At 33.0% G+C, this 12,239-nt stretch overlaps 1 protein-coding gene across 4 annotated transcripts in view; it reads right to left on the bottom strand.

The window, feature by feature from the left end:
* The window catches only part of LOC118182193 (Na(+)/H(+) exchanger protein 2-like), a 313,261-nt gene that overhangs the window by 75,156 nt on the left and 225,866 nt on the right, over positions 1-12,239 (bottom strand). The window contains exon 1 of one of the 4 annotated variants that reach the window (XM_085820440.1): positions 2,930-4,457. The exons of the other annotated variants lie outside the window; for them this stretch is intronic. Within the exon in view, the coding sequence (XP_085676566.1) occupies positions 2,930-3,272 (343 nt within the window). The 5' untranslated portion in view covers positions 3,273-4,457. Of the gene's footprint in view, positions 1-2,929; positions 4,458-12,239 lie in introns of those variants that run through there. 4 annotated transcript variants of the gene reach the window in all.

Raw genomic sequence — 12,239 nt, 5'->3', positions numbered from 1 at the left:
TTTTAGCAAAAACTACGAAACTTAGAACTTTTGCATAGGCAATAAAGTAAAGAGCAAATGTATACGGTATTTTCACTCTCCTTTCCGCATGCCTTCGTGGTGTAACTGAAAGCGTTCTCGACGCGTATTCCGGAGATCGGGAGTTCGAATCGCGACGAGGGCATTGCGGACTTTTTCAGTTCTTTGATATAGAAACATTCTTAAAAAAATGTTTTTTCAATAGCGTTCAGCTAAAAAGGCGGTGAACGATAATTCATCACAACCTGACTTCAGCAAATGAGTCCTCTCATCTCCAGTCGACCTTTAAAGGGGGGAGTATATAGCGTCTTTCCTTCCTCCTTTCTGTGTGCATCCATGGTGTAACTGGAAACACGTCCGACGAGTAATCGCCGCCGGTTTACATCACGTGATAGCACAATGCTCCAGATTCGTCTATTAGAAACACGTGAGTTTAAAATTCCCATTTGCTTTTGCAAGATTCATCTTGCTGCAGTCCCGAGACTAGGGTCTACTTTGATTTTTAAATTTTTAACTTTCCTACTGGAAATTTTCTCCGGGTAAGTAAAGTAACCGCCCCGGTGATATCTGAGGTGCCGGAAATAGCATGATATCAATGATACTAAAGGAGGCAAATAGAAAATACCAAAATATTTTTCTCCCACTTTCTGCATTCCTTCATAACATAACCGCACGCTCGACACATTTTTAGGAAATCCGAAATTCGAATCCCAGAAAGGAATTGCACATTCTTTATATTTCTGCATCGATATGACCTAATTCCTAGACAAATGTTTATGAAAAAACTCTATTCCATCATCGAACCAAAAATTACTGTATGCAGTTAAATTGTTTAACCTATCATAAATTTAAAATTATAGGGATCGTTCGTAAAAGTTGTTATAAATAGCTATTCTCGTTAAGCTCTCCAGATGTGTTACACAGGATGTGGGTATTAAGAGGTGTTAGTTTCAAATTATCATTCATCAAAATTTGCATTTTTTGAAATTTAATATTAAATTTCAATAAATTCAAATTTCATAATTGCCACCAAATTTCAATAAATTCAAATAATTTAAATTATGTGACCCCCTAAATCCCTTTTCCTTTTAAAGTATAAAATCTGCTCCAGTTATATAATTTTGACAATTTCATTCAAGATCAGTTTTCATTCCTTTTGAAAAAAGATTCTAAGAAAGACTGAGAACAGATTATAAGAAACACAATCACTAATAAAAACGTTCTTTGCAAAAGATCTTATAAGAATTTTATTTTGCATGTGAATTCGTTTGTGAAATACATCGCGCGGCTGAAACCAATATAGTCTGAACCTCCCCTTTATTTTAGTCATTTCTTACATTCAAACGATTGAGTTCTTCTTCAACAGATATTTAACCATTAACCGTGCAGCATTTTTGAAATACCCAATATAAAATATGTAGTATAACATTTTATATTTCGCATTAATTCCGGAAAAGTACAAAAAACGGGTACTTTTTTAATATAAATCGTGCAATATGACAACATATACTTCACTTTTTAAGTGAAAATAATGTTTTCGTTTAATAGAAAAAGTCTCTGTTATTAAAATAATAATATTAATAATAACATATAAACCATTAATTCATACGCTGCTTCAGACTTTTTATTATCATCATCGAGTTTTATTTTTGAGGCAGAAAATAATGTGCAGGCAGATTTAGGACGCGCTATTGTAATCAAGGTGACATGACACAGAACGCCGGAAAAGATCTTTTTACTGTGCTAATATTGTGATTATCAACTAAATATATTCAAGTCAAAATAATACTGAGAAAAACATTCTGTTTTAAAATGACTTGCTTTGTTACGCTGCTAAACAATTAACTGCTAAAGTTTAATGATGGATAGCATTCACATGGAATGATAATTGCTTCAAATTTTTATAAAAGAGGATTTTTCTCAAAGGGGCTGCAAAAGCCCAGTAGTCTGTTGCTAAAAAGGAATTTAATAATATATTAAACTATAATAAAATGTATACATATTAAATAAATTAAAAACAAATTTCACATTTTCTTACAAGCTGTAAGTTTTTCGAATTTGACGTAGTTTTTGAGTATTGACAGTAAACAGTTTACAGAATTTCTTTTACAGATTTGTAAGCTTATATTAATTATTTCATTTCTTCTGTTTATAAATTATGAGCGGAAATCTTTTGTTTTGATTTTAGTATTTGGAATGTCTTTTCACATTCACGAATAGAAATATTTAATGCTTAGAAAAAAATAGCCTATTGTCTCTATAAAGGTTTTACCTTCTTCAGGTTGGTTTTATACATATACCAATTCTAAAAAGTAAACAAAGATAGATACTGGATTATGGCAAAAAACTCATGAGCTGAGAACGATCTGTAGCATGCAAATCTGACTAAAGAAAGCTAACTTTTATTTACATCAGCCATGAAGTCAGTCTTTTCGAAGAGAAATGAGACTATAGCTAAATGAAACTGACAGAACTATACACTATAATCTCTCGACTTTTAGTAATCAAAAGAAAGTAACATATTAGTTTTATCTCTCATTAGTTTCCCTTAGAAATGCGCCATTTAGGAAGATACAAATTATGACGTTTTTTGGATTTATAAAATGTTAGTCTTTCAAGCATTTGCTATCTAGATTAAATGAAGCTTTTTGAAACACTTCATTTCAAATACATAATTTTTGGTCTGTATGCAGTGTTGTGAGAGGGCTTAAAACTGCTTCAAGAAAATTATGTGTATTTTTAGAGTCCTTCAGAATTTACGAGGTTATTCAATATAATTAAGACTTCAGCAGAAATAATTATGCAGTAAAAGAATAAGACTAAAAATTTATCTTTTAAAAATTTGAATAACGTTATGATTTTCTATCAGAACAAACTTAAATCACTAATGATCATCAGTAAGAAAGCTCACCTATCTTCGTCAAGCCGGCTATGAACATCCACAGGGCTATCAAAAAGGGGGTTCCTACGTATTCCAACTTCAAGGTCGCCATCTTGAATCCACCCTTCTGGGAAGGGGGCTTATCGTTGAGGATGGCTTTGATGTCATGATGATACGACACCGGAAGCACCAGAGGACCGTCATCCTGATTTCCCTCGTGAGAATCCGCCTCCGGTTGGATGGCCTCATGATGTTGTCTAGATACCGTGTCATCAACGATGGCCCGAGATTCATCTCCAAAGACTTTGATGCTTACAGCGAAAATCAACAATAAAGCCAATAATACCTTAAATTGACTAGTACGCCTCGACATGATCACAATTATACTGGTTACCGTGCAACAATGCAAAATATCACATCAATGCTTTGGAATGTGTACAGTTCTATAGGCAGCTTTATTCCGGGGAATGTTATTGATTCAAACTGGCATAATGTTCCTAGCTTCACTTCGAATCCGGTTGTTTTTTACTTTCCTTTTGCTCCTGTTAGTTCAAGACTGCGCAAAACAGAAACGTTCACTAGATTTACTCCGACGAAATTTTCTCAATTTTTGATTAATTTACTAAGAAAAATAATTGTAAAGAATTTTAGGTAAGAAGTGATGCACCGCTACCTTCTAATACACAGTAAAAATTATAGTTTGCAAACAAATAGCAAATAGCGCTTTGTGTAGAATATTGCGATAGGGAACTTCGATTTCAGTCACAGGTAATATTGAATTTCGAGAGCAAAACAAATTCTATTTAATAGGAATAATAAATATTGCTCTTCTAGTTATGCAGTATATTACAATGTTATATCTTTGGAATGTGTTTCAAATAGCTGCACGATCAATTTTACAGTAGCTAAAATATATTGCCATATAAAGTACCGAATATCCAACTTTTGATGTTTTCGAATTTAAATCACGAAGACTAATTGGTATAAATATGGTTTTTATTAAATGAGATTGTTATCAGCGTACTTGCAATATTAAATACTGTATAAATAACTTACAAAAAAGTGTAATATATCACATGGTGTATAGGAACTGAGGTTATAAATTCTTTCATCACCTGTCGGAAGTGTCACATTATCACAGAAACGAGAGAAATTTGACGGAAGTTGAAGCATTTCACTACTAGAACGTTCTTCATAATCGGTGGGATAACAGAAGAGGAATCCTTTTTTGCCGCTGACAGTTAACACTCCGAGATGATTGCGTAGACGCAGAGTGTAACAGAAGGGTATGCAAAATAGCGCGGCGTTAACAGTAACTTCGAACGGCGAAAATAGTTGGAAATATTGCCTGCTCGGGCAACTTTTTCCTTCTGAACCGAACTGCAAACTGTTCAAGCTGATCCAGAAGCTTCACCATCAACAACACATAGTCGCAATTTGTGCTCACGTGATGACTCGATGACGTCACAACGCCCGGTTATCGTCGAACAAGAAATCCTCCACTCGACTGGCAACTAAGTCCGTCGACACACACGTGGTTTGATAAGTTTTCGTCCCGTTTACCTCAGCAGCGATTTTTAATGTTAGTAAACGTTCGTTCTCCTCCATCCGCTCTCGCGCAATAGCACGTGGTTTCTCGCGGGTTTCAACTGTGAGGTATTTTTGATTTCTTTTGTTACTGTTTTTGTTCCATATAGCAGCGAAAATAATCAATAATTGTCTCGAGGTTACGCAAATGATTTTAACCGGTATTACGCGAATTCGAAGGATATTTTACACGTCTGAATGACCTTCGGCTCCAAAGGAAGTTTTTAATCCAGCTATGAGGACAGCCGGAGTTACAAAATTAAATTCCATAATCCTTTAATTATTTTTGTTTCAAAAAGTTCTGCGTTCGAAATGAGAAAAGAAAACTTTCTTCCCGTACAGAAAAAAGGTGAAATACCTTTCTTTCCGTAGAGAAACAGAGCAAATCAAACATATGCGTCGAAATTTTGCTTAGGCAGATAACATAACATAACAACAATCAAAACATAAATTTATCAAAAGCTAATAGACATAGTTGTATTTTGTCAAACAAACATATTAAAGAGTAGTAATACTGCGTTCGAATCAAATTGTTTTGGGCTATGAAGAGTCCTCGGTGAGCTTGTCCTTTGTTAAATGTGTCTCTAATTTGTGAGGCCTCTGTTCTTCTTTACATATTTATTTATTGCAATAAAAACAAGTACTTTACGTGGTACAATCATTTATACTTTGATTTATGTTAGCTTTCCCTTCATAAGAATTAGGGTATTGCCTGGTTTCGTTAAAGTTTTTTCAAACACGATGAGATAAATTAAATTTTAAACAGGTGCTAGAAAACTGATGTGTGTTTTTAAAGAATTTATTTTTGACTATCAAATGAAAACCTGCTTCGGCTGTATAATATAGTTTAGATAAGAGTAGAGCAAATAAAACAGATAAAAAGACGAAGACATTAAAAAGCGTTGTAAGGATCTTAAGTTTTACTAACGTTTATTTTATTTTAAATCTTTACTATCACTTCTTATTTTCTACTTCCGGCCAGAATTAAAAGCTTTAACTTATTTATGCAAATTTGTCTGGCGAACGCCAAGTACTTAAGTTGTGGCTTTTTGCCAAGCGAGAGAGAGGAAGGAGTTAGTAGAAGCAAGCCGCTTGCCTTAGCAGTTTTACTCGGTTGCTGGTTGCCTTCCAGGCCAGAGGTTTAATCCTCTTAATAATTTTAAACGTATTGTAGTGTTAACAGTTCTCTGTACTACATACGGCTTCCTGTTAATATATGGCCAATCTTCCACGTAGGGCCTTGTTTATTATTCCAAAGTTAAGTTAGAGTTTAGTTAATATTTTTATATTCTTACGTTCAGACCACAAGTGGTTGGTCTCTGTATTCCGAAGTCCGGAAATTATTGTAAAGAGTGAAAAATAAAGGGTTTCGTATACCCTTCCTGTGTATCTTGTCTACTTCCCACATTTATTGAACATAGCTTTAGTAAGCTCCCTGTTCCGAATCAGGTTCTTGAATGTTCCCCAAGCAAGTAAGGAGAAACACTGAACCTGATAGCGTGTTAGAAAAAAACCGGAAACGTATAGGATTAACAAAATTTTGTTTGATTCCCGTTGTAGAGTATTAGATCGTTGCCATACTTAAATATTATGCCATTCAGAATTTTATAAAATTAATTACTATTCATATTGCAGTTTTTTTAACGACTACCGAGTGAGCCATTCGAAAAATTGAATTTATTGGGTTATATCTATAATGCCCCATTACTAACCAACACAGCTTTTAATTCATATAGCATGAAAATCTTAAATGTCAGAGATATATTTAAAAATTTGGTGATTGGACACATACTATATCTACATATGGAAAAAAATGAGAGTCAAATTTTACATCTGGTTGGTGATTCATGGAGAATATTTGATAAATAGTCTTTTTCTCAGCATTTCCGTTACGCGTCTTTTATTAGAACACGACTATAAATTTGCACATTTTCTGAAAATATAGTGGAGTCACGATTCATCTGACATAACTGGAATTTAATAATATCCTATATTACCCAAACCAATTTATTAAAATAGACCTACAACGAAAAAAAAAATATTCCGAAATTGGCCGAGTATAAAACAGATAAGTAATTGATGAGTATCAATATATAATTTTATTTTTTTTATTATTAAAGTAATGAAATTACTTCATTCAAAGGTACAGATAAGTCTATTTATTATGAAAGAGTCAAAGTAGGAAAGAAAAACACTAAAATTGTGATTACGAGAAGCCTTAAAAATTCAAGATCCATTAATTAAACAAAGGAGCAATCAGAAGATTTTCAAAGAATTTCATTCATTCTCTTGTATCTTATTCCTATTTTTTTCCAGGAATCATTGCTGACATCCGTCTAAATAAATTTTAACTGAATGGAAACAAGTTTACATAAATTCTAGAGTACTGTATAAAAATGTGTAGTAGAAATGAAATACATTGCGATGAATATTCAAGAAACGATAACATATATTTGTAAAATTCAATAAGTTGATAAGTTGATGTGTAAGAAAAATGATTAACTGCACGTTCAGAATAATTGCCCAAACTGTTGTTTTCAAAATTTTGATTCACTTGGGAAATTACGGACCATATTTATTGAATTCAACACATATTACAGTAATAACAATATTACAAAATTATTATTCATTATAATAATAAAGTTATAATGATAAGTTCTATTTTACAAATAAATGTTCATGGCTTGTTGGATAATTGAATCTCAAAATATGATTTAGGATAATCACCTTGTTGAATCAGTGATGACAAAGCACGTGTGGAAGAACCTGCAGAAAGGAAGGAGTGTTTTCGTGAATTACATTTTGGAGAAAAAATTATTCGTAATTAATGTTATACGCCGTGAAATCCGCGAAAACACCAAGTCCATTCTCCCAGATTCGAAAGCAGTTCGATTCATTAATACTCAGAGATCTTGTAGGCGATGTCTACATTGAATTAAATCATAAGAACAAAAATTAGGTTTACTAAACTTTATGGAATTAAATGAAATTGAGTTAGTTGAAGTTTAATGTACAGAAAATAATTAAACTGACTAACTTTTTATGAATGAAGTTGATTACTTGCATCAGTTATTAGTTTTAACCACTTTAACATGAAATTGAACGAATCAAAGTTCCTTTAAATATTCCTTCTACACAAGACAAAGGCAGATTGTTGTATCAACGAAATGTATTTTAAGTTTTAAGTGTGGCTGAAAAACCTCATTCGGTGTCATGAAAAATCTAAGAAAGAAAACTTAATGCAGCAATAAATCTACCTTAGAGGATGCGTGATCTTCAATTATTGCAAAATCGAATTTTCACAAATCCATTGAACAACCCTGATGACAACAAATCTTTAATTGGAAAATACTTATGTGAATGCAAGTTTTTACTTCTCCTTTATCTTTACTGTTACCTTTTTCTCTTCCTTGGGGCGCAGACGACATTCATTACGTAGCAATATATTATATTTCCGTTTCTTCTGTAACATTAAAGCATAGAATTGTTGGTGAATCTTCAGAAGACATTATATGAACGTGCATTTTCGAAGTTTTATGAAGCTTTTAGAAATACTTATACAAATCTAAGGTAAGTTACTCACATTGCTGACATTCTTTTAGAAAGAGACAAGCGCAAGAAATTTAAGTTTTTTGGCAAGAGAAAAAAGTGAAGGTGATTTTAGCAGGCATTTGTGAAAAGTTCAATCACCGGTAATTTCACGCAATATTTCAGATTACATTTATTTGGGTCAAACGTGTTTAAACACGAGAGGCGTCGTAAGGTGAATTTCCTTTCGACCATCAGCTGTTCCAACAAACTCTTACAAAAAACAAAACAAAAAAAAAAAAAAAAAAAATTGTAAAAAAAAGAAAAAAAAAATCCGCTGTTCACACTTTCATTTTGCAGTTTAGTCGCATTCTTTCCATATGATAATAATATCTGTTTTTTCAGCAGTTTCTTGTTTTTAAATTTTTCTTTTCAACAAAGCGTTATATATTAAAGTCTCGAGATAAATGAGGTTCGAACGATAGAGCTTCATACTGAAGAAAATGATTAATTTGAGTAGAGCAATACTTCACGAAAATTAACTAATTTCCATCAACTGAAGAAAATATATCTAAATTTTAATATTAAATATTTTATTTTTATTTATTTATTTACTTAATGTTAAATATTTATTAAATATTTTATTTTAAGATTATATTTTTCAACAAATAAATGCATAATATCATAAAAAATATTCAAGCTTGTTGATGTTTCGCATTATAACCCGCAGAGAATGCACTAATCGCTTCAATTTTTCTTAAAACTATTGATAATCGCAAATTTGTTTTTAATTGATGGTAGATTTTTGGCATTTAGCAATACTCTTGCGAAACGGAAAACTTCTAAAGAGAAAATGATAATAAAAATATAACGTCTACAATAAACTAGCGCAGGTACGATTCAAGAATTAAATAGTCGAAAACTAGAGAAACAGCGATCGGTCAATTTCCAATAATTTCGCTCATACACCTTTATGTTCTATACAAATGCTTTTCAAAATCTTCGTTGAAGTCTGACCAAATGGCTGTTAACGAGCTCGCATAAACATAACTATACTATAAAGCGAAGAATTTCCTTATGCCGATGAAGAAACGTGAAAAATGTGCAATGGCCCCGCCAGGATTTAAACTCCCGATCTTACCAATACCTGTTGGGCATGCTTTCCGTTACATCACGAAGGCATGTGGAAAGAAGGGAGAAAATACCTTATAGTTTGAAATGTAGATGTCCTTTTTTACAAAACTGAACGAGTTCAAAATAAAACATTTACATAACTTTTCAATACTTCGAAACAGTGACGAATCTAAGAGATTTATCAATTACTTGCATAGGAAAGGTTACACCTGAAATATTGCAAGTGTTTGAATAGTCACAAACGAATTGTAATATTCTGTGATGATAAAATGTGTGGAATAAACCTTTCCCATAAGTTACACACTAGTGACAGAACTTATATTTGCATGCAGAAAAACGTCGATTTTTCAAAAATTCTTCATCACAACGGAATTAAATTATTTGTGGCTGTAAACAACACAATATCACACAAATAAAAACTGAGAAACCAATCAGAAATGAATATAACATAAAGTAAAGTTAAAATAGTGCGCGATAACGCAATTTTACAGAAAGGTGAGTACCTCCTGAATAAATACTTTTTGGCATTAATATAGGATATGAGTTCCTCTGAGCAAGACAAATATATCACAACATAATTTCATACTGTTAATGAGTTGGTTAACAAGATTTTCCGAAAGCAGACTCAATTCCTCCACCAGTATAGGCTTAAAATATTAACATGTGTAGGAGGATAATTTCGCTGTGCAGATCTCTTCCAAGAGTGTCTCATACGTTCTTAGTTGGAAGTGATTTGGCTGATTAATTTCATTTCTAAGTGTCTTGAGGTTAAGAAATTCATCAACCAGCTTTGTTGGAAGTGGATGCGTGAGAAACTATTATCAGATCTTCTGCCTCCCACACGCTTTTAAATGAGAAGAAAATATGTAAGAAATAAAAGGCATTTCCATGTGCTTATGCGGTATAACAGCCGGTATTTCGAAGGTTATAAATTGAATACTGGAAATTTAAGAGAAAGGTGAAATTTTCTCTCAATCCACTAAACACCTCTCGTATCCACACTAACACTGTACTGTTACTAATAAGAGTATTTTCATGAAATCGACGTCAGTCCTCTGAATCTAATGAGACAGTACGTGAGATCAATTACATCCAGTAAGACGATTAATCTTTGTGGTCTCAATACTAATGATGATAACAATTATACTAATTATTAATATATGCGCTGAAAACAACCTACGCGATTCTACACTGGTTTCCAAAAATTAAGGAAAAATGACAAAAATAGCGATAACTCGTTTAAAAAAACGACAATCTGTACAAAATTTGAACATGTTGTCAAATAAGAGTTGCTGAGTAAACCTGCAGTATGCAATTTAGTGGCGCTGCAATCGGAATATTTGATCTGCGAAGAGCATAAAATGTTTGAGAACAAAAAACGGTTTGAGAGAGACTGAAATGGCCAAATGGCTAAATGTGAGTCATTATGTGGTTCGGAGATTTTGGCAATAATTTTCAAATTCCTCGTTGCAGCCACCGGAAGGTTGGTGCCAGCGTCAATCGCTCGTAGAAGGCTGCTTCACGAAGAAGGTTTGTACGTAAGGTGACCAGCCATTTGCGTGCCGTTCACGTCATGTCATAGAAGCGAAAGTCTGAGGTGAGCACGTCAACAGGTGTCAACAGGTGAAGTGTCCACTGATCAATAGAGGGCTGTTTTCTTTACGGATGAGTCCAGGCTTAGCCTCCAAAGCGATAGTAGGCGTTATTTGATTTGCAGAGAACTTGTGACCCGTTATCATCCATCAAATATCTTCTATCGAGCATGTTTAAGAGGCTTTAGGAAAACGTATAGCTACTCTCATTTCTCCTCTTCAGACTGCCACGTTTGCATTTATTTTGCAAGGCTCTCACTTCCTACGAAACTGATAGACAATTGAAAGCATCACACGTCGCTCTATGTGCTGTGTTGCTTCTAAAAGGGGAAATTATATTCTGTATCGAAGGAAATTTTCCTATACCAAGTGACACTTTCGATTTGATAATTTTATACATATGCTAATTTCTATAACACCATAATTGTTTGGAAATTTCTTTTCATGCTATTTTATACTTTATGACGCGTTGTATACTGTGGGTCAGTTTCATTAAATTCTACATGTACCGTTTTGAGTAATCTTCAATTTTCTGATTTTTCCTTAATTAATGATAACCAGTGTCTTTTAACATCATGTATAGGCATTCGTAGACAGTCAGCTGGAAAAGCTGGAATTGAGACTAAAATGTTGCAATGGTTTGACATCTGTGGCATGTCAAGAATTTTTCAGAGTCACATATTGATGCATTTCAAACGTTGGAATTCTTTCGAACCATGAATGATATATACGGCTTCTAGATGTAAGAAATTTTCCTAGACGTATGAATAAATATCATGTTAATAAAAGTGTTTCGTAATAAAATGCCATTAGGATGACGGACGAAACTAATCTAATAAAATATGTCAGCTCATGATCCAATGTGCTTACAATGCTTGAATAAAGGCTGATATCTTGGGAGGAAATGAGTACGAGAAAAGTGTGATTATTATATCAGTTTTCGGAACTGAAATATAGATTTGATTCAGTTAGCGAAGAACTGAATTATCATCTTACAGTTTATTTAATTAATTTATTTAAGAAATTTGGCAATTGTTTTATTGGCTGTAATTCGACTAAAATAATTTCATTTTATTTCTTTTATCGCACTTTTTCAACAACCATTATATCATAAGAAAAAACTGAAAAAAGTCTGAAGGGTTTCAGATTTTAACGGTCGCTCAAAAGGGCTTGTTTAAGTTTCTTGCGCTCTAGCTGAGCGCAAAGTCTACCAGACTGCTCTTGTCCTCATTCCTGCTAACCATTTTACCTTTTTTTTTTTTTTTTTTTTTTTTTTTAGTTTTGTTATTAAGCATTATTTTCCCCTACGCCGCATACACTTCAACAAAATCACAAAATTTTTAAAAGCAGTATAGCATTATATGTTTAGAAATCCCGATCCCGATGCAAACACACACTTTCTTTTTCTTTTAATGTTTTCTCAGTTCATGATAATGCTAATTATCATGTAAATCTATTTCTCGAAATTACAGGAAGACATATGCTTGAGTTACAGTACC

The sequence above is a fragment of the Stegodyphus dumicola genome, chromosome 7 (genome assembly GCF_044657685.1).
Source record: "Stegodyphus dumicola isolate Sdum_Otavi_A_Nest chromosome 7, ASM4465768v1".
NCBI lineage: Eukaryota > Metazoa > Arthropoda > Arachnida > Araneae > Eresidae > Stegodyphus > Stegodyphus dumicola.
This window is presented reverse-complemented; position numbering and strand designations above follow the sequence as displayed.